The 25,564-nt window shown below is 41.2% G+C and overlaps 2 protein-coding genes across 29 annotated transcripts in view; both read right to left on the bottom strand.

Moving 5' to 3' along the window:
* The window catches only part of LOC108887501 (uncharacterized), a 63,880-nt gene extending 47,590 nt beyond the window's left edge, over positions 1-16,290 (bottom strand). For 14 of the 25 annotated variants that reach the window (XR_007813583.1, XR_007813584.1, XR_007813585.1 and 11 more), the window contains exons 1-3: positions 15,811-16,290; positions 15,235-15,570; positions 14,826-15,092 (exon numbers count right to left, since the gene is read on the bottom strand). Coding sequence is in view for 16 of the 25 variants with exons in the window: in XM_051071712.1 (XP_050927669.1) it covers positions 14,826-15,092; positions 15,235-15,570; positions 15,811-15,874 (667 nt within the window). In the remaining 9 variants the exon portion in view is untranslated. Of the gene's footprint in view, positions 1-1,082; positions 1,152-1,651; positions 1,681-1,763; positions 1,857-2,103; positions 2,200-9,776; positions 10,372-10,469; positions 10,563-10,730; positions 10,827-14,445; positions 14,647-14,825; positions 15,093-15,234; positions 15,571-15,810 lie in introns of those variants that run through there. The other 11 variants (XR_007813588.1, XR_007813589.1, XM_051071714.1 and 8 more) reach the window with 6 other exon arrangements.
* On the bottom strand, positions 2-22,638 carry LOC127142644 (uncharacterized). Of its 4 annotated transcripts, XR_007813593.1 has the most exons (10): positions 22,200-22,638; positions 21,624-21,959; positions 21,215-21,481; positions 20,847-21,035; positions 20,313-20,408; positions 19,979-20,071; positions 19,867-19,895; positions 19,635-19,703; positions 19,132-19,382; positions 2-402 (listed from the first exon to the last, which is right to left on the bottom strand). XR_007813593.1 is itself a non-coding variant. In XM_051071729.1 (9 exons), the coding sequence occupies exons 1-9, from the start codon at positions 22,261-22,263 to the stop codon at positions 717-719; spliced, it is 1,257 nt and encodes a 418-aa protein (XP_050927686.1). In that variant the 5' UTR covers positions 22,264-22,638; the 3' UTR covers positions 4-716. The 4 variants fall into 4 exon arrangements, 3 of the variants coding, with proteins under 3 accessions (XP_050927686.1, XP_050927685.1, XP_050927687.1); XM_051071729.1 differs by lacking the exon at positions 19,132-19,382 and having other exon boundaries at positions 4-830; XM_051071728.1 differs by lacking the exon at positions 2-402 and having other exon boundaries at positions 18,810-19,382.
* Between the last annotated feature and the right edge of the window lie 2,926 nt (positions 22,639-25,564).

Raw genomic sequence — 25,564 nt, 5'->3', positions numbered from 1 at the left:
CAGTTTGTGTCCTTCATCAAAGTCATTCTAAAAACATACTACAGATAACATTTGGATAAGGAAGCTGTAAAGTAGAAAAATTCAAAAACAACCAATCACATGCATCCACATACACATCAGCCAATGGGGCTCTTATAAGGATGGGTTGGGTTTATGGTCACGTGACTTCAGACCAATTTACAATTATACAGAAAACACTTAAAACATTAAAAACAAAAATATGATTCATACTTAAAATATGTTAAACCATTCTGTAAATAATTTACAACAAATCAGAGAAAATGTGGACATGAGTAAAATATTTCATGAACAGATTTAAAAATCCTCATTGTGCCAATGTGTGGACACAGTATGAAGAGTACAGTTTATATCATGTCTGTTCCCCTTTTTCACACTGTTCACCTCTAGATGGCGTCTCAACTCTCTCAATGACTTTATGTCTCATACAGCTGATACTGTTAAACATTGAATAAGATTCAGACCCTGTGTCCACTGTAATGGACATCAGTTATCAGCCAGTTATAATGTATTGATTTAACATTTTGTAACTGTGTCGTCATTTTACCAAAACTAAGCCAAGAAAAGAAACAATATGAGAAACTATTAAGATCATCCTCATCATAACTCTTAACATTTTAAATCTATGAGCTAAACAATCATGCAGTTGTTATAAAAATATAATGCTATATTTAATAAGTAACATGTTATTTGTTTGGTTACTTGATGGTAGCATAGAGGTTGCTGAGATCAATGGAGGCTCCAGCAGAAGAGGAGGAGGCTTTCACAGTGCTGTAGGTCACTGCACCACCTTCACCATCATCACCCTGAACCTGGGAGGAAACAGTACAACACATAAACTTAACACAACATCAGCTGACAGGAGTTCAGGAAGTCCTGATGTTTCTGACATCTAACAACTGAAATGTTCACTTTTCTGCAGCTTTTATCTGCTGATCAGATGATGAAATATGTTGTGAAGTTGACATGTTGGTCTGATGGTGGTGCTGCTGTGTAGTGAGGGCTTCACAAAGAACAAAAAACAAAAAATCAAATCATCAGGTATAACCAATCAGACAGCTTACCCGAGCTTTACTCTTGGTCTTCTTGGTGTAGCTGATGGAGGCGTAGGAAACACCACGTTCAGGATCAGTCTACACAGTGAAGACAACATAATAACTGTGAATTAATACTGAACTAATAGTTTAATTTCATTCACATCAAATCCAGTTGAATCTGTTCTTTGTTCTTCTTCTCTGTTGAAGGACAAAGTTAGATTCAAGAGTCTCTGCAGGGTTTAAGCTCAGTCCCTGTAAAAATACAGTTTAGTAACATTCAGTCATTGTGTTTCCTGAAAGCACATCACAGTGAACACAACACAAGCAACATCTGAGTACGACGTAAAGATAATGTGATGAATGAGATGGTGAAACATCTTCAGCATCTTATACTCCCAACAATTAACTGACCCTCTCTTCTGCAAACACTTACTGTTTTTCTACTGTGAAATCACTCATGTTTATAATTTCATCGATTCTTTCAGGTGTAAAACTGCACAGTTAATTTAATAATGAGAAATAAAAACCACAAACCCCACTTCCATTTCTAAAACCATAACTGTATTAACATATGATCATTCAGATTTAAAACTCACCATGTTTCCATCCGTCTGTCTTTGGTTCCCTGAAAAGAAAAAAGAGTTGAGTTTAGCTTTTACAGTGAAAGTTTATTTTTCATCTCAATGTTTCACCTGCAAATGTTCTCACCTCTAGTTTTCTTCCATCTGACGAACACAACAACAGATATTATGAGTGCTGCTAAACCTCCAGCTACAACGATGAGCCACCACCACCACCAACCTGGAGAGAGAATTTAGAAGAGATAAAAATAGTCAGTGGTGTTGAGATGATGAGCTGTTTATGATCATGTTCATTTACTGTCTCTGTATCTGTAATATTTTAACTGACAAACATCAAATGTCTGTTATTATCAGGCAGAAATGTTTTTCCTGTATCAGACATATCTCCTCCCACAGAGAGAGAGAGAGAGAGAGAGAGAGAGAGAGAGAGAGAGAGAGAGAGAGAGAGAGAGAGAGAGAGACATTACCTTGTGGTTGTGGATTGTTGTTTGCAGATGTTGTGTTGTTTTTTCCTCCTGATGTCCCTGGTTTGATTGTTGTTCTCACTCCACTTCCATCCTCACCTGAACAAATACAATGTGAACAGTGAGAAAACACCTCATGTTAAAATGTGACAAAGTAAACTTCAAATCCCTGAAATAAAGAAAAGTTCTGTGTGATTTTATTCACAAGGTTGAAATGATTCAAACAGCTCATCATATTCTCACCTGTTTTCTCACCTGAGCTCTGAGAGCTGAAGTTAAACTGCTGCACTTTTCCAGAGTCAATATCTGTCACTTTACACTTCAATAACTCATCATAGTTTATGATAAAGAGACATAAAGCTGATAATACTGTGAAGAGGATTACAACTGTTTAACAAAGCCACTGATGGAGTGAATGAGAGAATATCTCCACCCACAGCCGAGAGAGAGAGAGAGAGAGAGAGAGAGAGAGAGAGAGAGAGAGAGAGAGAGAGAGAGAGAGAGAGAGAGAGAGGTTCAGTCTCTACCTTGTGGTTTTGTTGGGTTAACGTTTGTGGAGGTTTTTTTATTTGTCCCTTCTGATGTTCTCTCTCTCATGGTTGCTGCTGTGGCTGTTGTTGTTGTTGTTGTTGCTGTAGTAGTAGTAGTAGTAGTAGTAGCAGCAGCAGTAGTAGTAGTAGTAGTAGTAGTAGTAGTAGCAGTAGCAGTAGTAGTAGCAGCAGCAGTAGTAGTAGTAGTAGCAGTAGTAGCAGTAGTAGTTGTTGTTGTTGTTGGATCTGAACAAATAAAAGTCAATAAACTGTTCAGTGAAAACATACTTCATGTTTAACATCTGCAACAAACACATGACAAACAATGGTTCAATATTCAAACTTCACATCTGTCAAATGAACAATGATGTGTGTAATTATACATGTCAGTTTGAAATGATTCAAACAGCTCATCATATTCTCACCTGTTTTCTCCTTTGAGGTCTGAAGGCTGAAGTTAAACACCTGAACTATTTTACTGTAAATATCTGTCACTTTACACTGCAATAATTTGTAATACTGATCAGTCAGGTGAGATGTTTTAATGTTCACAGAGGCTGAACAGGAATGATGTGATGTCTCCATTACTGTGAAATCATCCTTCAGCCACTTCACTCTGTATCTACAGTGGTCACGTGTCCACACAGAGCAGTATAATGTCAACTGATCTCTGTTCTTCTGTTCAGTCACTGGTGAAGATGGAGATATTGTGAGAGAAAGACAACAAGAGTAAAATGAACTTCATCACTGTAATCAGAATTATTGTAATGTTTCAGTATTTTGTTCTAACAAGACAGTTTGAGCTGAAAACATTATGATGGAAATACTCACTGGAAACAACAGACAGTTCAACCTGAGCCTGTTGAACTTGTTGTCCTGATCTGTCAAACTGTCTGCAGGTGTAACGACCAACATCCTCAACTGTGACCTTCTTTATAACCAGAGAACAGTTCTCTGTGAGACTCAGTCTGTCTGATTTAGATTTGGCTTCTTCATGAATCTTCCCAAGTTCATACAGAGGTACTGTTGATCTGCTTCCTGAACCAGTGAAGATCCAGGTAGAACTGTCACATTGATCCTGATCATCTCTCACATTTTCACAAGGTAAAGTGACTTCATCTCCAACTCTGACAGTGAGGACTGAAGGGTTTTGTCCATTTGCTGCTGTTGACAAAGAGAGAAATATGAAAAATGAATTGAAATAAAAATCTGACTTAATGTGACAGTAATTTTAGATCCAATAGAAATTTACAAATGTGTCTCGTCCTTGGTTTCAAAGAGTCCATTAAACTCACTCACAGTCTAGACTGTCTGATTAAACAAGACAATCCATAATAAAGTACCATGAGTAATATTAATGCAGTTGTGTGATGTTGATTTAATGTGTGTTCCATGTGTCCTTACCTGTAAACTGAAGCACCAGGATCAGAAATAAAGACATTTGAATCCATGTGAATTCAGCCATCATGTTTCTCTGTCTCTCTCCTACTTTGTCAGTCTCTTGTTCTCAGACTCTCAACTGTCAAAGTCTGTGAGGTGGTTTATTCTTAAAGATGAATTCAGCCTCTACTTCCTGTGATGAGTGACGTGTCACTTCCTCATGGTGACTTCAGTCTGTGTTTGCTGTTTTTGTCAGGTATTAGCTTGTCATCTCTTGTACATATTAAAATGTGTTTATGTTCGGTGCATTTCACTGACCATCTTATCTACAGTGATTTACAGTGAGGACAACAGTAGATCATTTCTTGATCAGGTTTATTCAGATCTCACAGCAGCCTGACAAAGATACTGTGAAACTGGAATGAACATGTTGGATGAAGAAGAGCTGGGAAATAAAGTAAAAGAGATTTTGTTTTGTTGTTTAAAAAAGAGAAACTTCAGGTCAAAATGTAAAATCAGCTGCTACACAGACTAAACTGCCTTAAACACTATTTATTAATATCACCACCACTAATGCACAACACTGCACCGTGCAAACCAACAGGTTCACACTGTGTCTGGTCTCACGGTCTATTTGCAGCATGTTAAACCACAGGTCCTGTTGTTCACAGTGAGAACAACAGCAGCAGAGCTCTGGAGGTGTTACCCTCTAATGATGACCTGATGAACACTGTCTATTTGTGCCATGTAGCACGTTAGACCACATGAAAAGAAGAAAAGGAGGGCTGTGGGAGCTGAATGTGTAAATAACTGTCTGCATTAATGCAGCTCTTCTTTTCTTTCCACAGTGTTTATCAGAAACAGACAGGATTCATGGTGTTTGACAGCTCACATGAACAGACAGGTGAAGAGTCAAACTCCTCGTCCTCCAGAATTTGACTCTTGATGTTCATGGTGCAACATGGTGATACTGTAGCAGCTGGGAAAGAACACAGATAAGATGATATTTTACTGGTCTGAGACCTGTTGGTTCCTCATTGTGTCTCTGAGGTCATTTGTTTTCTGAGAACTGAGGGGGAGGTGTTTTGGTGAGATTGTGGGTACAAATGAAGAAGTGCTGGGAATGATGATGTGACTTTTATTTGTTCAGGTGTTGGATCATCACCTGATGATGTGCAGAGAATCGGCTGCTCTCTATCTCTTGTACATGTTAAAAACATGAAAACCTAAAGTTTCACTTTTATGTAACATAATTGTCCTCAGGTCAAAATATAAAATCAGCTGCTACACAGACTAAACGATGAACAAAATCTAAATGTATTAGTATTACCTCTACTGTAAAAGACTGCACTGTGCAAACCAACAAGTTCACACTGTGTCTGGTCTCACGGTCTATTTGTGCCATGTTGCAAGTTAGACCACATGCAAAGAAGAAGAAGAAAAAAAAGAAGAAGAAGAGGACAATGAATGTGTGAACATAAGATAAATCTTTGCATCAGTGCAGCTCTTCTTTTCTTTCCACAGTGTTTATCAGAAACAGACAGGATTCATGGTGTTTGACAGCTCACATGAACAGACAGGTGAAGAGTCAAACTCCTCGTCCTCCAGAATCTGACTCTTGATGTTCATGGTGCAACATGGTGATACTGTAGCAGCTGGACAGATCACAGATAAGATGATATTTTACTGATCTGAGACCTGTTGGTTCCTCATTGTGTCTCTGAGGTCATGTATTTTCTGAGAACTGAGGCGGAGCTGTTTTGGTGAGAATATGACGACAGCAGCAGAGATCTGGAGGTTTTACCCTCTAATGACCAAATATACATCTGAAACACAAAGTGGTTCACACACTGATGAGTGTCTGAACTGTCTTTGATTTCCTGGAGGTGGAGCATCAAGTTCCCACACTCCCACTTTGAACACATGTAGCAGCAGCTCTGTTCATGTTGATTAGAAAAGGTTTGTTATGAGGAGCTTTATGCAAAATTATCTACTACAGTTTCATTCATATGTTGTTTAGACGAATGTCAGAGCCCAGTGCAAACAGAGCTGTCCAACCCAACAGAGGGAAGAGGTGAGAGAACAGGAAGTGGAGAGCTGAGCAGAGACGAGCCTGTAGTGTGGTCTGAGGTTCAGTGTTGTGATCTGTGTGTCTGACAGAGAGAGAGAGAGAGAGAGAGAGAGAGAGAGAGAGAGAGAGCAGCTCCTCACCTCAAACACCTTCTACCTGATTCTTCCTGCTTTTAGAAACAGACAGTTTGGCCTGTCCCACCACAAAGTTTAACAGCTCACACTTCTTTACATTCATTTTGTTGCAGCCAGCAGCAAAAATAAAAACACTTTCACACCAACTCTCACTACAGTGAAAAACTGTTTCTGGTTCTTGGCAGAAAGGACATTTACTGGACACTGTGGGATTGATGTTAGAAACAAAGCTGTTGACAGCCAGCGCCCCCTGCTGGATCCTCCACTGCACATCACCTGATCTCTTGTCTAACATCAGCTGCTCCTCAATCAGAGCCTCCTCCAGAGGCCAAAACAGTGAAGATGCAGGTTCCAGTCTGTTCCATTTAAAAAGAGTCAATGTTCTAAAAAGTCTCTGATAAAATGGAGGCAAGTCTCACATTTAATTATAAAACTACAGTTCATTAAAAACAAGGATGCATCTAAACCTGAACCTCTCTCCTTAAAATGCTGCTCATTATTTGTTTCCAGACCACATCATCATTTCCTGTGAGGTAACGTTGGATAAAGTGTAATCTAAAAGCTGCTACTCTGCTGCCCAGGTAAAGTTCACTGATGAACCATGATGGACTGCACTTTCTGTAACAGACCAGCAGGGGGCTCCATACATGAACCTGTGCCAAAGAGTTGATGCTGCCAGATTATGAATGATCAGGACTCTTCCTCTGTTCATGTGAGGTAACAGCCACCTTCCACTAGTCTGTCTCTGTGTCTCCTCTCTCCTCCTCCCTCTGTGTTTTATCAGCAGAGGAGACTCTCTCAGGACAGACTCAGACTAAGTGACCCTCCTCCTCAATTACAACACTGCTCTCAACCAGTTTGTTCTGATCAGAATCAGAATCAGACTTTATTGCCAAGTAAGTTTGCACATATAAGGAATTTGTCTTGGTATATTGGTGCTAAAGGACAGTTATAGTAAAAAAAAAAAAAAAAGGAAAAAGCAAAAACTATATATACAAGGAACATAAATATATGCACAAGGAGCATGGGGGGTGGGGGGGCACTACATCTTGTTGAGGAGCCCAGTTTCAGAGGGGAAGAAACTGTTCCTGTTCTTGGGGAGTGTCCTGTGGAGTTTGTGACCAGGATGGGAGGGATTGGCCATGATCTTTCCTGCCCGCCTCAGGGTCCTGGAGGTGAACAGGTCCTGGAGAGAAGGCAGGTTACAGCCGATCACCTTCTCAGCAGACTGGATGACACGCTGCAGTCTGCCTCTGTCCTTGGCAGTAGCAGCAGTGTACCAGATGGTGATGGAGGAGGTGAGGATGGACTCAATGATGGAGGTGTAGAAGTGCACCATCACTGTCCTTGGCAGGTTGAACTATGTCCTTGTCAGAGATGAGCCCAATTATGGTGGTGTCGTCGGCAAATTTCAGAAGTTTGACAGACTAGTGATTGGAGGTGCAGCTGTTGGTGTACAGGGTGAAGAGTAGAGGGGAGAGAACACAGCCTTGAGGGGAACCGGTGCTGATGGTTGGGAGAGAGTTGTCGTTGTGTTGGGGGAGGAGGGGGCCTCTAAGGTGTGCAGCTTTGGAGAGGCCCTGACCCCTGCTGTGCTGGGGGAGGGTGAGAGGCTGATGTTGGCCAGGTGTGAGTCGTTCGTGGAGTGGGGGGACTTTGGGCTTGCAGTTAGTGATCTGTCTGAGCCCCCTCCAGACAGAAGCAGAGTCTCCTGCTGAGAACTGGTGTTGTAGTTTCTCAGAGTACAGGCGTTTAGCTTCTTTCACCGCCTTGCTGAACCTGTACTTTGACTCCCTCAACCTGACTCTGTCCCCACTCAGTGAACCAGGGTTTGTCGTTGTTGTAACTCACCCTGGTGCATGTTGGTATACAGCAGTCCTCACAGAAGCTGATGTATGAGGTCACAGCCTCTGTATACTCATCCAGACTGTTGGTGACAGTCCTGAATACATCCCAGTCTGTGCAGTCCAAGTACGCCTGGAGATCCTCCACAGCCCCACTGGTCCACTTCTTTGATGTCCTCACAACAGGTTTAGAGAGTTTTAATTTCTGCCTGTATGCAGGAATCAGGTGGACCATGACATGGTCAGAGTGGCCCAGTGCAGGGTGGGGGGCGTGAAAAACGTTGCTTACTGTGGTGTAACAGTGATCCAGAATGCGCCGAATCTCGTCTAAAAGCAGTTGCTCCTCAATCAGAGCTGTTGACAGCCAGCGCCCCCTGCTGGATCCTCCACTGCACATCACCTGATCTCTCGTCTAACAGCAGTTGCTCCTCAATCAGAGCCTCCTCCAGAGGCCACAACAGTGAAGATGCAGGTTCCAGTCTGTTCCATTTAAAAAGAGTCAATGTTCTAAAAAGTCTCTGATAAAATGGAGGCAAGTCTCACATTTAATTATAAAACTACAGTTCATTAAAAACAAGGATGCATCTAAACCTGAACCTCTCTCCTTAAAATGCTGCTCATTATTTGTTTCCAGACCACATCATCATTTCCTGTGAGGTAACGTTGGATAAAGTGTAATCTAAAAGCTGCTACTCTGCTGCCCAGGTAAAGTTCACTGATGAACCATGATGGACTGCACTTTCTGTAACAGACCAGCAGGGGGCTCCATACATTTGAACCTGAGAGCTGGTGGCAGAGTTCCAGAGCTGGGGAGCAGAGTGGCTGAAAGCTCTGCTCCCCGTGGTGCTGAGGCAGGCAGAGGGCACAATGAGGTGGATGGAGGAGGAAGATCTGAGGGAGCAGGATGGGTTGGTGATGTGAAGGAGGTCAGACAGATATGAAGGGACAATGTTGTGGATGGAGGAGTTTGAATTCAATTCATTGCTGAACTGGGAGCCAGTGGAGTTGCTGTAGTATGGGGGTGATGTGATGGTATGAGGGGGTTGTGGAGGTTACGGAGGATCTTTTGAAGGAGGCCAAAGAGGAGAGAGTTGCAGTAATCAGTGCGGGAGGTGACAAGGCTGTGGACAAAGATGGAGGCAGCATGGGGGGTGAGGGAGGGGTGGAGTCGATTAATGTCGCATAGATGGAAGTATGTGAACCAGGTGATGTTATTGTGGGATTAGAATTATAGTGTGCTGTCGAGGATGACACCCAGACTCTGGGGAGGAAACTGGGGAGCTGTCAGTTGTAAAATTGAATATAAAAACTTTATTTGCAAATGTTGTCATCATCAGCCACAACAAAGAGAAGATTATTACAGATTTCATTAAGACTCAAAGTCTGTTAAAGCCAAATACATACACATACAACACACATAAGGACACACATGTTAACACCAGTGCTTAACTAAGTCAACTGCAATGTTCTCCTCTGTACACTGAGTGTCACTGTTGCAGCTTCTACTCACAGCTAAACTTTGCATCTAGAATTTAAAGAAGTTCAATAAGACATGAATTTCCAAGTAAAAGAACAAGAACTCTGACAAAGTACAATCTAGTGTAGAGAACAGAAACACAACAACACAAACACTGCATCATACATCAAGATCCAAACACTGTCATGAGAAAGGTTTGAAGCTAAAGCTCTCATTAAGGCCTGTGGGCTCCACAGTATTGAGCCTGTCAATCCAAAACATCACCTCCTCTGATGAGCTCGACTTTTTCAAGGCCAGTGAAACAACAACACATCCACTATTTCTGTATGTCTCATCATCTTCAGCATATTAACACAGGAATCTAATGTAATGTAACAGAAACAAACATTCAACAACCCAGACAAAAAGATGCAACAAGGAAACAACAAGAAAATAACTGTTATAAGGGAACTAAACATTAGGATTGAAAGTCCATTATTTCACTCACAGTAGTTGTCTTTGTTGTCTTGGTTGGTTTGGAGGGAAAAGGGCCTGCAGGCCAAAGGAGGAGGGGTTATAGAACTTCCTGGGTGTGGTTAATAGGCTGACAGGTGATTTCAGGGAAGGCTGGGTATCTAAACTTGTGATTTAACATCGTCCAAATTTCCAGTTGTGATGATTGTTGTGTGATCAGAAATACAGACTTTAGGAGCTGTGTTGATCTGAGATGATATTTAACAGCAGTGGACTCATTTCTGTGGTGAGTTGATGTTGATCAGTGTCTGACAGAAGCAGAAGGGTCTCCAACGTTTTCATAGTTGACTGGACCATCATCTTCATCTTCATCATTATTCACCTGTGAAAACAACACAGTGTCGACTTCAGCTTCAACAGGAAAAATCCAGCTTTGTTCAACTTTTTGTTTCAAACAGTTTCATGTGTGAATGTTGTCACCTTTACTTCTTGTCCACACGTTGACTGTAACAACAGATATTATGAGTGCTGCTAAACCTCCAGCTACAATGATGAGCCGCCACCACCACCAACCTGGAGAGAGAATTTAGAAGAGATAAAAATAGTCAGTGGTGTTGAGATGATGAGCTGTTTATGATCATGTTCGAGAGAGAGAGAGAGAGAGAGAGAGAGAGAGAGAGAGAGAGAGAGAGAGAGAGAGAGAGAGAGAGAGAGAGAGAGAGAGAGAGAGAGAGACATTACCTTGTGGTTGTGGATTGTTGTTTGCAGATGTTGTGTTGTTTTTTCCTCCTGATGTCCCTGGTTTGATTGTTGTTCTCACTCCACTTCCATCCTCACCTGAACAAATACAATGTGAACAGTGAGAAAACACCTCATGTTAAAATGTGACAAAGTAAACTTCAAATCCCTGAAATAAAGAAAAGTTCTGTGTGATTTTATTCACAAGGTTGAAATGATTCAAACAGCTCATCATATTCTCACCTGTTTTCTCACCTGAGCTCTGAGAGCTGAAGTTAAACTGCTGCACTTTTCCAGAGTCAATATCTGTCACTTTACACTTCAATAACTCATCATAGTTTATGATAAAGAGACATAAAGCTGATAATACTGTGAAGAGGATTACACCTGTTTAACAAAGCCACTGATGGAGTGAATGAGAGAATATCTCCACCCACAGCCGAGAGAGAGAGAGAGAGAGAGAGAGAGAGAGAGAGAGAGAGAGATTTTGATTTTTAACAGTACTTTATTTACATTTGGTTTAAAAATCACACAGACAGTTGTACGATCAACAAATCAGTTGAGGAAAGGTGTAAATATTAGCTCTGTGCCGATCACTCTGCACAGCAGCTCCTCATGAGCCCATTGCTGTTCAAACACATCTATATTCCCTGTGACCCTGTGGAAGCTGAACTCCAGCCTCAGTCTGGCCTTCACGTTGAGCTTCTACAGGGTCACAGCGTCAGTAGCGTCACACTCTGCTCTGTCACACAGCCGCGTTTTAAAAATTGTTTTTACACAACTTGTGTACAGAGTTTTTTTGTCAGCCTTGTGCAGGCTTAGTGTTTTTTTGTCAGTGCGCTTCAGTAGGGGGCCGCTGAGCTCTATGAACCCAGGGCACAGGTGGATCTCTGGGTACGGGTCTGTGGGGTCAGGCTCAGCTTCTCCCCTGCTGTGTTTAAGGAGCAGGACTCTCTCCTTCTCCGTCAGCCTCTTCTTCCAGAGCTCCAGGCTCCTCTGCGTCAGACGGACAGAGCGCAGTCCCAGCACAGAGCTCAGAGCTGGGCTGTCTGTGAGCGCCGGTCCTGCTGCTTCTACCAGCTGCTCCAGGCAGAACATTTTTGATCTGCACAGCGCCCCCATCAGCCCAGGCACGGTGCTGCAGCACACATCCAGTTTGGCTCCACAGATTAAAGGCTCCTTCAACAACCAGTACAGAGAGTTACACTTCTCACTTCTTCTACATTTAAACAGCACCCAGGATTTAAAAACACCCTGATAAAAAGGAGGCAACCCACCTAACTTTAAAAACTTAGAATCAGTTAAAAACAGAGCAGCATCCAGCCCCAGGTTATTAACACGCCTGAGTATGCAGCTGGCCACATCTCTCCACACCAGATCCTCAGGTCCAGTCAGGTATCTCTGAATAAACTGGAGCCTGAAGGTGGCGGCCCTGCTGGCCAGGTGGACCAGGCCCTGGCCTCCCTCATCTCTGGATAAAAACAACACCGATTGTGGAACCCAATGTAATTTATCCCAGAAAAAATCAACCATCTTTGCTTGGATCTGGGCAATAAGACCTGATGGAGGGTCCAGACAGGCTAACCGGTGCCACAACAGAGAAGCCACCAGGTTATTCAAAATAAGGACCCTCCCTCTAAAAGACATCTGTGTGTGGATCCACCTCCACTTAGCCAGTTTATTATCCACTTTCTCTATAATGTTTTCCCAGTTTTTCTTTTCGATGTCGCTGTTTCCTATATAAACACCAAGATATTTTAAACCCCCCCTTTTCCATGTGAGGCTCTGAGGGAGAACAGGGAGGCCCTCACGCCACTCACCAACAGCAAGGGCTTCACTCTTCCTCCAGTTCACCCTCGCAGCCGACACAACAGAAAACTTCTCGATCACAGAGTTTAAAACACACACGTCTTGTTGATCTTTGATAAAAACAACGACATCGTCAGCGTAAGCAGATAAAACCACACTGCTGTTAAAACCAGGTAAAATCAGGCCTCGAACAGATGACCTTATTTTTTGTAGGAGGGGTTCCAGGGAGAGTGCATAGAGCATCCCAGACAGAGCACAGCCCTGCCGGACGCCTCTATGCACTCTAAAAGGAGCACACAGGCCACCATTAAACTTCAGCACACTCTCAATGTCACTGTACAACACCTTGATCTTGGCTATGAGACCAGCGCTGAACCCAAACCTCTCCATGACCTTCCAGAGGAAGCCGTGTTCAACGCAGTCAAAAGCCTTTTCTTGATCTAATGAGATCAGTCCAGTGTTTATGCCTAATGAACTGGAGACCTCCAAGACATCCCGAATGAGGTAGATATTATCTACCATGGACCTGCCAGGCACACAGTACGTCTGGTCCCGGTGGAGAATCTGCTCCATGGTTCCTCTCAGCCAACTGGCCAGAGCTTTGGACAGAATCTTGTAGTCGGTGCAGAGAGAGACAGGACGCCAGTTCCTGATATCCTGTAAGTTGCCTTTCTTGGGCAGGAGGGTGAAAGATTTGTTGACAGTTAAAACAGAGTTAAAATGCCAATAGGCGCTTTTATGTAAAATGTTTCTGATAAAAACGTTACATAAAACCAAAGAATGATCCGTAAAACCAACTGGTAAAATCCTACACGTTTTAACAGCACTGACTCTGTGCTTTAAAACATAAAACCGATCCAGTCTGGCCAAAGAGATGGTGTTTTCTCTAACGTGGGACCATGTGTACTGTCTGCAGCCTGTGTGCATCCTTCTCCACACGTCCACCAGGCCATGAGACGAGACCAGCTGCCTCAAGGCATGCTGGGATACTGGATGAGGCTCTGCATGGTTTCCATCTAAAATCTCATTCTCAGTACAATTAAAATCCCCACCCACGAATAAATAACCCTCTGAGCTACAGCCTTGGACAGGCCAGGCCTTGATTAAATGTCCCTCTTCACCACATCCAAAGCATTTTACAGAGGATGATGTTGCAAATAGAATATAATCAAAGTCATCCACACGGACTCGGAAGCGGTAATCAAACTCTTCATCCTTGTTGTTCAGTAGCATGAAGAGCTGCCTGCGGTGTTTCAGCCTGATAACACCTTCCTTATCGGGGACACCACCTTCCCATGTCTCGATAGTTCTTTGATCAGGAACTCATCGCTTATAAAAGGTGGCACGTTTGACAAAGTGATTTTTGTGGCCGGCTGTGTCAGCGGGATCACCGGCTCAAACATCCCATTCACCGTGATGCCCGTCTCCACCAACCTGTTAACCTGTTCCACCTTTTCCAGGAACAGAACCACCGCACTGTTCATACGGGCAGCGGACTTCACAGAGCCGTGCCCGATTATTTCCCCCACAGCCAGTGCTACCTCCTCCACACTGCACGGAGAGCCAGCTCCGGGTTTAATACCGTGCTTCCTGTCAGCCTGGAGGAGGCGCTGCTGGACGCCATGCTCAGCTCCTCAGAGCGAGGCTGACAAACAAAGAACAAACAAACAAACACTAAACTAACGAAGAGAAACCAACCACAGCAAAACTAAACTAACACACCTGCATTCATCAACACACACCACCGAAAATAATACAGAAAAAAGAAACAGAAAGAGAGAAAATACTCAATTTCATCCAACTCCTCCGCTCACACTCCAAAACACACTCACTCAGAGAGAGAGAGAGAGAGAGAGAGAGAGAGAGAGAGAGAGAGAGAGAGAGAGAGAGAGAGAGGTTCAGTCTCTACCTTGTGGTTTTGTTGGGTTAACGTTTGTGGAGGTTTTTTTATTTGTCCCTTCTGATGTTCTCTCTCTCATGGTTGCTGCTGTGGCTGTTGTTGTTGTTGCTGTAGTAGTAGTAGCAGCAGTAGTAGTAGTAGCACCAGTAGTAGTAGTAGTAGTAGTAGTAGTAGTAGTAGTAGTAGTAGTTGTTGTTGTTGTTGGATCATCTGAACAAATAAAAGTCAATAAACTGTTCAGTGAAAACATACTTCATGTTTAACATCTGCAACAAACACATGACAAACAATGGTTCAATATTCAAACTTCACATCTGTCAAATGAACAATGATGTGTGTAATTATACATGTCAGTTTGAAATGATTTAAACAGCTCATCATATTCTCACCTGTTTTCTCCTTTGAGGTCTGAAGGCTGAAGATAAAATGCTCTGCTTTTCCAGTGTCTGTATCTGTCACTTTACACTTTAATGCATTGTAATTCTGAATCTCATTCAGGTGAGATGTTTTAATGTTCACAGAGGCTGAACAGGAATGATGTGATGTCTCCATTACTGTGAAATCATCCTTCAGCCACTCTACTGTGTATCTACAGTCTCCATATGGAAACACAGAGCAGGTCAAGATGATCTTATCATCGTCCTCATGTTCAGTCACTGGTGAAGATGGAGATATTGTGAGAGAAAGACAACAAGAGTAAAATGAACTTCATCACTGTAATCAGAATTATTGTAATGTTTCAGTATTTTGTTCTAACAAGACAGTTTGAGCTGAAAACATTATGATGGAAATACTCACTGGTAACAACAGACAGTTCAACCAGAGCATCTGGACCTTGTTGTTGTCCTGATCTGTCAAACTGTCTGCAGCCGTAATAACCAGCATCCTCAACTGTGACCTTCTTTATAACCAGAGAACAGTTCTCTGTGAGACTCAGTCTGTCTGATTTAGATTTGGCTGCTCTGTGAATCTTCCCAAGTTCAAACAGAGTTACTGTTGATCTGCTTCCTGAACCAGTGAAGATCCAGGTAGTTCTGTCACATTGATCCTGATCATCTCTCACATTTTCACAAGGTAAAGTGACTTCATCTCCAACTCTGACAATGAGGACTGAAGGGTTTTGTCCATTTGCTGCTGTTGACAAAGAGAGAAATATGAAAAATGAATTGAAATAAAAATCTGACTTAATGTGACAGTAATTTTAGATCCAATAGAAATTTACAAATGTGTCTCGTCCTTGGTTTCAAAGAGTCCATTAAACTCACTCACAGTCTAGACTGTCTGATTAAACAAGACAATCCATAATAAAGTACCATGAGTAATATTAATGCAGTTGTGTGATGTTGATTTAATGTGTGTTCCATGTGTCCTTACCTGTAAACTGAAGCACCAGGATCAGAAATAAAGACATTTGAATCCATGTGAATTCAGCCATCATGTTTCTCTGTCTCTCTCCTACTTTGTCAGTCTCTTGTTCTCAGACTCTCAACTGTCAAAGTCTGTGAGGTGGTTTATTCTTAAAGATGAATTCAGCCTCTACTTCCTGTGATGAGTGACGTGTCACTTCCTCATGGTGACTTCAGTCTGTGTTTGCTGTTTTTGTCAGGTATTAGCTTGTCATCTCTTGTACATATTAAAATGTGTTTATGTTCAGTGCATTTCACTGACCATCTTATCTACAGTGATTTACAGTGAGGACAACAGTAGATCATTTCTTGATCAGGTTTATTCAGATCTCACAGCAGCCTGACAAAGATACTGTGAAACTGGAATGAACATGTTGGATGAAGAAGAGCTGGGAAATAAAGTAAAAGAGATTTTGTTTTGTTGTTTAAAAAAAGAGAAACTTCAGGTCAAAATGTAAAATCAGCTGCTACACAGACTAAACTGCCTTAAACACACTATTTATTAATATCACCACCACTAATGCACAACACTGCACCGTGCAAACCAACAGGTTCACACTGTGTCTGGTCTCACGGTCTATTTGCAGCATGTTAAACCACAGGTCCTGTTGTTCACAGTGAGAACAACAGCAGCAGAGCTCTGGAGGTGTTACCCTCTAATGATGACCTGATGAACACTGTCTATTTGTGCCATGTAGCACGTTAGACCACATGAAAAGAAGAAAAGGAGGGCTGTGGGAGCTGAATGTGTAAATAACTGTCTGCATTAATGCAGCTCTTCTTTTCTTTCCACAGTGTTTATCAGAAACAGACAGGATTCATGGTGTTTGACAGCTCACATGAACAGACAGGTGAAGAGTCAAACTCCTCGTCCTCCAGAATCTGACTCTTGATGTTCATGGTGCAACATGGTGATACTGTAGCAGCTGGGAAAGATCACAGATAAGATGATATTTTACTGATCTGAGACCTGTTGGTTCCTCATTGTGTCTCTGAGGTCATTTGTTTTCTGAGAACTGAGGCGGAGCTGTTTTGGTGAGAATATGACGACAGCAGCAGAGATCTGGAGGTTTTACCCTCGAATGACCAAATACTAAAAATAAATCTGAAACAGAATTTATTTATTTATTAATGGTTAAGGTCTTGTACATATAGGTAAATGATTTATTCAGATCTGTCAGCAGCCTGACAAAGACTCAAAATATGTTAAAACAGAAAATAAAATGAACATGTCAAATTAAGAAGTGTTTGGAAATTTACTGATAAAAACGGCAGAGAGAAGGAAACTGTGGTTCAGTGCAGACATAAAGGTCATGAACCACTGATGATGTGCAGAAAATCTGCTGCTCTGACCAGACAAACGAACTCCTCCTTTAGTCAGAGTTCAACAAGAGAAACTTCAGGTCAAAATGTAAAATCAGCTGCTACACAGACTAAACTGCCTTAAACACACTATTTATTAATATCACCACCACTAATGCACAACACTGCACCGTGCAAACCAACAGGTTCACACTGTGTCTGGTCTCACGGTCTATTTGCAGCATGTTAAACCACATGTCCTGTTGTTCACAGTGAGAACAACAGCAGCAGAGCTGTGGAGGTGTTACCCTCTAATGATGACCTGATGAACATCAGAAAAACAAGTGGTTAACATGTTGGTGAACGTCTGACTGAACTATCTTTAAATTCCAAGCATCAGGTTCCCACACTTCTATTTTTGAACACCTGTAGTAGCAGGTCAGTTCATGTTGATGTGTTAAATGATTTGTTACAAGATGCTTTTTTGCAGAATCAAACACTGATCAGCCACAACATTAAAAACCACTGAAGGTGAAGTAAATATTATAGATTATCTCATTACAATACAATGTTCTGGTGGGAAAAAGTGATCCTTTTGCATGTGTCATTATCAAAGAACACGACAAAGAGCCAAAGGCATCAACCTCCAAACTTCCCAGATCCCAATCCAAATCTGTGAGATGTGCCTGAACAAATCAGATCCATGGAGGCCCCATGGCTGATGAGATTCAGCCACAACATGAACAGAGTAAAGAGAAAGGTGTTATCAAGACAACGACCTGATTGAACACAGGTGAGCAGCAGACTGCTCCCAAAAGGCCTGTGTCCTCCCAAACAGCCACAAGGGCCGAGTAAAAGAACAAGAACTCTGACAAAGTACAATCTAGTCTAGAGAACAGAAACACAACAACACAAACACTGCATCATACATCAAGATCCAAACACTGTCATGAGAAAGGTTTGAAACTAAAGCTCTCATTAAGGCCTGTGGGCTCCACAGTATTGAGCCTGTCAATCCAAAACATCACTTCCTCTGATGAGCTCGACTTTTTCAAGGCCAGTGAAACAAAGTTAAAATAAACTGATGAGACATGTTGGTGGTTCAGTGGTCAGTGAGGTCTTAGTTTCTGTTCTGCACCTTTACTTTGCATTGAATGAGTAATGGGAAATGTTTAGGTGTGAATGTGGACACAGCAGCAGAGGTCTGGTGGTTTGTTCTGATGATTAAAACTTTACATTTGGAAAACCTACAGTGCTGACAGAAACAGTCAAAAGACAAACAGGTAATTGTGGTGAAATGATCACCTGATTCCAAAGAAGAAATTTACCAGTAGAATTAGATTTTTCCTGAAAATCAGTTGAGGCTACAAAAGGTTTGACTTAACCTTGTTAAAAACCTGCAGGCCTGCAGACAGTGCTGTCTCTTTACCTTCAGTGAGCAGTTACGTCTGTGGTGACGTGAGCTTGTGGTTTGGTTGGTCTGTCTATTAGTTCCCATTAAAGAGGTCAAAACTCCAGCAACACTTGTAGTTTATAGAACAACTTTATTGTCAGACCAGCATGTTCCAGTTTGTGTCCTTCATCAAAGTCATTCTAAAAACATACTACAGATAACATTTAGATAAGGAAGCTGTAAAGTAGAAAAATTCAATCACATGCATCCACATACACATCAGCCAATGGGGCTCTTATAAGGATGGGTTGGGTTTATGGTCATGTGACTTCAGGCCAATTGTTGTAAGGCCTTCATTAGTTACCACAAACCAATACACAGAAAAACACTTAAAACACTAAAAACAAAAATATGATTCATACTTAAAATATGTTAAACCATTCTGTAAATAATTTACAACAAATCAGAGAAAATGTGGACATGAGTAAAATATTTCATGAACAGAATTTAAAAATCCTCATTGTGCCAATGTGGGGACACAGTATGAAGATTACAGTTTATATCATGTCTGTTCCCCTTTTTCACACTGTTCACCTCTAGATGGCGTCTCAACTCTCTCAATGACTTCATGTGTCATACAGCTGATACTGTTAAACATTGAATAAGATTCAGACCCTGTGTCCACTGTAATGGACATCAGTTATCAGCCAAGTAGCATGTTATTTGTTTGGTTACTTGATGGTAGCATAGAGGTTGCTGGGATCAATGGAGGCTCCAGCAGAAGAGGAGGAGGCTTTCACAGTGCTGTAGGTCACTGCACCACCTTCACCATCATCACCCTGAACCTGGGAGGAAACAGTACAACACATAAACTTAACACAACATCAGCTGACAGGAGTTCAGGAAGTCCTGATGTTTCTGACATCTAACAACTGAAATGTTCACTTTTCTGCAGCTTTTATCTGCTGATCAGATGATGAAATATGTTGTGAAGTTGACATGTTGGTCTGATGGTGGTGCTGCTGTGTAGTGAGGGCTTCACAAAGAACAAAAAACAAAAAATCAAATCATCAGGTATAACCAATCAGACAGCTTACCCGAGCTTTACTCTTGGTCTTCTTGGTGTAGCTGATGGAGGCGTAGGAAACACCACGTTCAGGATCAGTCTACACAGTGAAGACAACATAAAGACTGTGAATTAATACTGAACTAATAATTAGTTCAGTAACTAACTAACAGTTAATAATGAGAAACAAAGACCACAAACAGCACTTCCATTTCTAAAACCATAACTGTATTAACATGTGATCATTCAGATTTAAAACTCACCATGTTTCCATCCGTCTGTCTTTGGTTCCCTGAAAAGAAAAAAGAGTTGAGTTTAGCTTTTACAGTGAAAGTTTATTTTTCATCTAAATGTTTCACCTGCAAATGTTCTCACCTCTAGTTTTCTTCCATCTGACGAACACAACAACAGATATTATGAGTGCTGCTAAACCTCCAGCTACAATGATGAGCCACCACCACCACCAACCTGGAGAGAGAATTTAGAAGAGATAAAAATAGTCATTGGTGTTGAGATGATGAGCTGTTTATGATCATGTTCATTTACTGTCTCTGTATCTGTAATATTTTAACTGACAAACATCAAATGTCTGTTATTATCAGGCAGAAATGTTTTTCCTGTATCAGACATATCTCCTCCCACAGAGAGAGAGAGAGAGAGAGAGAGAGAGAGAGAGAGAGAGAGAGAGAGAGAGAGAGAGAGACATTACCTTGTGGTTGTGGATTGTTGTTTGCAGATGTTGTGTTGTTTTTTCCTCCTGATGTCCCTGGTTTGATTGTTGTTCTCACTCCACTTCCATCCTCACCTGAACAAATACAATGTGAACAGTGAGAAAACACCTCATGTTAAAATGTGACAAAGTAAACTTCAAATCCCTGAAATAAAGAAAAGTTCTGTGTGATTTTATTCACAAGGTTGAAATGATTCAAACAGCTCATCATATTCTCACCTGTTCTCTCACCTGAGCTCTGAGAGCTGAAGTTAAACTGCTGCACTTTTCCAGAGTCAATATCTGTCACTTTACACTTCAATAACTCATCATAGTTTATGATAAAGAGACATAAAGCTGATAATACTGTGAAGAGGATTACAACTGTTTAACAAAGCCACTGATGGAGTGAATGAGAGAATATCTCCACCCACAGCCGAGAGAGAGAGAGAGAGAGAGAGAGAGAGAGAGAGAGAGAGAGAGAGAGAGAGAGAGAGAGAGAGAGAGAGAGAGAGAGAGAGGTTCAGTCTCTACCTTGTGGTTTTGTTGGGTTAACGTTTGTGGAGGTTTTTTTATTTGTCCCTTCTGATGTTCTCTCTCTCATGGTTGCTGCTGTGGCTGTTGTTGTTGTTGCTGTAGTAGTAGTAGTAGTAGCAGCAGTAGTAGTAGTAGCAGCAGTAGTAGTAGTAGTAGTAGTAGTTGTTGTTGTTGTTGTTGTTGGATCTGAACAAATAAAAGTCAATAAACTGTTCAGTGAAAACATACTTCATGTTTAACATCTGCAACAAACACATGACAAACAATGGTTCAATATTCAAACTTCACATCTGTCAAATGAACAATGATGTGTGTAATTATACATGTCAGTTTGAAATGATTTAAACAGCTCATCATATTCTCACCTGTTTTCTCCTTTGAGGTCTGAAGGCTGAAGATAAAATACTCTGCTTTTCCAGTGTCTGTATCTGTCACTTTACACTTTAATGCATTGTAATTCTGAATCTCATTCAGGTGAGATGTTTTAATGTTCACAGAGGCTGAACAGTAATGATGTGATGTCTCCATTACTGTGAAATCATCCTTCAGCCACTCTACTGTGTATTTACAGCCTCCATATGGAAACACAGAGCAGGTCAAGATGATCTTATCATCGTCCTCATGTTCAGTCACTGGTGAAGATGGAGATATTGTGAGAGAAAGACAACAAGAGTAAAATGAACTTCATCACTGTAATCAGAATTATTGTAATGTTTCAGTATTTTGTTCTAACAAGACAGTTTGAGCTGAAAACATTATGATGGAAATACTCACTGGTAACAACAGACAGTTCAACCAGAGCATCTGGAGCTTGTTGTCGTCCTGATCTGTCATAATGTCTGCAGCTGTAACGACCAACATCCTCAACTGTGACCTTCTTTATAACCAGAGAACAGTTCTCTGTGACACTCAGTCTGTCTGATTTAGATTTGGCTGCTCTGTGAATCTTCCCAAGTTCAAACAGAGTTACTGTTGATCTGCTTCCTGAACCAGTGAAGATCCAGGTAGTTCTGTCACATTGATCCTGATCATCTCTCACATGTCCACAGGACAAAGTGACTTCATCTTCATCTCTGACAATGAGGACTGAAGGGTTTTGTCCATTTGCTGCTGTTGACAAAGAGAGAAATATGAAAAATGAATTGAAATAAAAATCTGACTTAATGTGACAGTAATTTTAGATCCAATAGAAATTTACAAATGTGTCTCGTCCTTGGTTTCAAAGAGTCCATTAAACTCACTCACAGTCTAGACTGTCTGATTAAACAAGACAATCCATAATAAAGTACCATGAGTAATATTAATGCAGTTGTGTGATGTTGATTTAATGTGTGTTCCATGTGTCCTTACCTGTAAACTGAAGCACCAGGATCAGAAATAAAGACATTTGAATCCATGTGAATTCAGCCATCATGTTTCTCTGTCTCTCTCCTACTTTGTCAGTCTCTTGTTCTCAGACTCTCAACTGTCAAAGTCTGTGAGGTGGTTTATTCTTAAAGATGAATTCAGCCTCTACTTCCTGTGATGAGTGACGTGTCACTTCCTCATGGTGACTTCAGTCTGTGTTTGCTGTTTTTGTCAGGTATTAGCTTGTCATCTCTTGTACATATTAAAATGTGTTTATGTTCGGTGCATTTCACTGACCATCTTATCTACAGTGATTTACAGTGAGGACAACAGTAGATCATTTCTTGATCAGGTTTATTCAGATCTCACAGCAGCCTGACAAAGATACTGTGAAACTGGAATGAACATGTTGGATGAAGAAGAGCTGGGAAATAAAGTAAAAGAGATTTTGTTCTATTGTTTAAAAAAGAGAAACTTGTAAGAGAAAAATGTAAAATCAGCTGCTACACAGAGTAAACTGCCTTAAACACACTATTTATTAATATCACCACCACTAATGCACAACACTGCACCGTGCAAACCAACAGGTTCACACTGTGTCTGGTCTCACGGTCTATTTGCAGCATGTTAAACCACATGTCCTGTTGTTCACAGTGAGAACAACAGCAGCAGAGCTCTGGAGGTGTTACCCTCTAATGATGACCTGATGAACACTGTCTATTTGTGCCATGTAGCACGTTAGACCACATGAAAAGAAGAAAAGGAGGGCTGTGGGAGCTGAATGTGTAAATAACTGTCTGCATTAATGCAGCTCTTCTTTTCTTTCCACAGTGTTTATCAGAAACAGACAGGATTCATGGTGTTTGACAGCTCACATGAACAGACAGGTGAAGAGTCAAACTCCTCGTCCTCCAGAATCTGACTCTTGATGTTCATGGTGCAACATGGTGATACTGTAGCAGCTGGACAGATCACAGATAAGATGATATGTTACTGATCTGAGACCTGTTGGTTCCTCATTGTGTCTCTGAGGTCATTTGTTTTCTGAGAACTGAGGGGGAGGTGTTTTGGTGAGATTGTGGGTACAAATTAAGAGCTGCTGGGAATGATGATGTGACTTTTATTTGTTCAGGTGTTGGATCATCACCTGATGATGTTCAGAGAATCTGCTGCTCTGGCCAGACTGACGACCAAACTTCTCCTTCAGTCAGAGTTCAACAAGAGAAACTTCAGGTCAAAATCAGCTGCTACACAGAGTAAACTGCCTTAAACACACTATTTATTAATATCACCACCACTAATGCACCGTGCAAACCAAGAAGTTCACTCTGTGTCCGGTCTCACGATCTATTTGTGCCATCTTAAACCACATACCTGTTTATTTGTCTATTTCTGTTCACAGTGAGAACAGCAGCAGCAGAGCTGTGGAGGTGTTACCCTCTAATGATGACCTGATGAATGTCAGACATGTTGTGGTGGTGAACGTCTGACTCCCACACTTTTGAGGTCCTCAAACTGAGACTTTTGGAAACTTTGCTGGTTCTGTAAAATCAGCTGCTACACAGAATAAACTGCCTTAAAAACACAATTTATCAAATTATGAATTCATCAGTATCACTACTGGTATTATAAGACAATGCCCCATGCAAACCATCAAGCACTAACTATATCTGATCTCATGATCTGTTTGTGGCATGTCAGACCACGTGTCGTGTTGTTCCCCAGTATAACAGCAGCAGAGCTGTGGAGGTGTTACCCTCTAATGATGACCTGATGAACAGCAGAAATACAAAGTGGTTAACACGTTGGTGAACGTCAAGTTTCTTATATTTCCTGGAGGTGGAGCATCAAGGTCTCACACTCACACTTTTGAACACATGTAGCAGCAGCTCTGTTCACGCTGATGTTTTTTTAGGGGTTTTCTGCATTGAACTCCTCTGAATGAAGCCTGACTGCATATCTGTGCATTTTTGTACCATTTTGGATTCATTCATATGTTAATGAGATGAATGTTAGAGCCCAGTGAAAAATGTGCTGCTTGTTACCAGAGAGAGAACAGGAAGTGGAGAGTTGAGCAGAGGCAAGCCTGTGGTGAGGTCTGAGGTTCAGTGTTGTGATCTGTGTGTTTAAGAGAGGGGGGGGACTACAAATCCCAGAATACAATTGAATATTAATACTTTTTTTTATTTGAAAATTGTATCATTTGCCATAACAAAGAGAACATTGTTACATAAGACTCAGAGTCTATTAAAGCCAAACACATCATGGACTCACGGGAAACACGTTAACACCAGTGTTTAAGTTAGTGACAAAAGTGAAGTATAAAGATAAACTTTGCATCTGGTATCCAAGTAAGAGTTAAATAAGAAGAAATTCATATAATAACTATTTTTAAGGCTCTGACACAGAGACTTTAGGAAACCTTGTTGGCCCTGATTTAGCTTGAAAACTGCTGATTTTTGGATTTGGTCCTAACAGCCTCGACTCGTCCATCAAGTCTAGGTCTTGGAGGTATGAATGTCGGGTTTTAAGTTAGACTTGGTCTATTGTTACCTGGATGAAGAAAAGTGAAAAAAGTCGGTGAAATTAGTTCAGTATATTCCTTTGTTAGCATTTATTAAGGCCATTCTGGTTTTACAGACCTATCCTGTGTAACTTTATCTCAGGTTTCCAAACGATATCCAGCAGTCTGCGCTGACGGTCGACCTCTTCTTCGTACTGACTCTGAATATCTCCTCAGCAGCAGCAGTTAGTCGCTGGTTGATGAACTCTTTCAGATACTGAACCGAAGACATCGCTGCTTCATTTCAACTTGAAAAATTTACCTGCGATACGAACACACCACAATCTTCGAACTAACTGCACTCATTCGTACAAACGCTGCTCCCGCTTAGTGTATTTACTTCCGCTTTGTGTTACACTGTGAAGTTCCGACAGCGCGAGCGGGTCAGCTTTACGTTCCGCACGTTAAGTACCTTCTGGTGGTATAGTATAACACAGCTTCATAATATATGAGGCCATCATAAGTTTCTAAATAAATAAACAAGCAGTAATTTAGATGCAGTCTTGGCTATCAGAGGATAATCAGTGTCATACTTAGGTGGAGTACTTGAGTAAATTTATTCAGTTACACAAAAACACTGTAAATAAGTTTCAAACAATAAAAAATTTATCGAACTGATGCAATCAAGAATACAGAAAAAAATTAAAGAACATGTTTTAGACAAAGACTATAGCTGGCAGCACTGCAGCAATGTTATGTAGCTGCAGCAACATAATAAACATGAGGTAGTTTACAAAATATTAACATAAAAATAATTTAAGAAGTCAGTTATTTACATCTGTTATAAGTATTCACTCATAAGGTC

The sequence above is a fragment of the Lates calcarifer genome, linkage group LG7_1 (genome assembly GCF_001640805.2).
Source record: "Lates calcarifer isolate ASB-BC8 linkage group LG7_1, TLL_Latcal_v3, whole genome shotgun sequence".
NCBI classification, from domain to species: domain Eukaryota; kingdom Metazoa; phylum Chordata; class Actinopteri; family Centropomidae; genus Lates; species Lates calcarifer.
This window is presented reverse-complemented; position numbering and strand designations above follow the sequence as displayed.

What these genes read in the sequence shown, in the direction of transcription:
- LOC127142644 (XM_051071729.1), bottom strand. Translation starts at nt 22,263, where the DNA reads ATGATGGCTGAATTCACATGGATTCAAATGTCTTTATTTCTGATCCTG. An exon ending in CAGATGGAAGAAAACTAGAG is followed by an intron (nt 19,896 to 19,978) that starts GTGAGAACATTT and finishes TTTTCTTTTCAG; the next exon opens with GGAACCAAAGACAGACGGAT. An exon ending in AGACCAAGAGTAAAGCTCGG is followed by an intron (nt 831 to 19,634) that starts GTAAGCTGTCTG and finishes GTTTCCTCCCAG; the next exon opens with GTTCAGGGTGATGATGGTGA.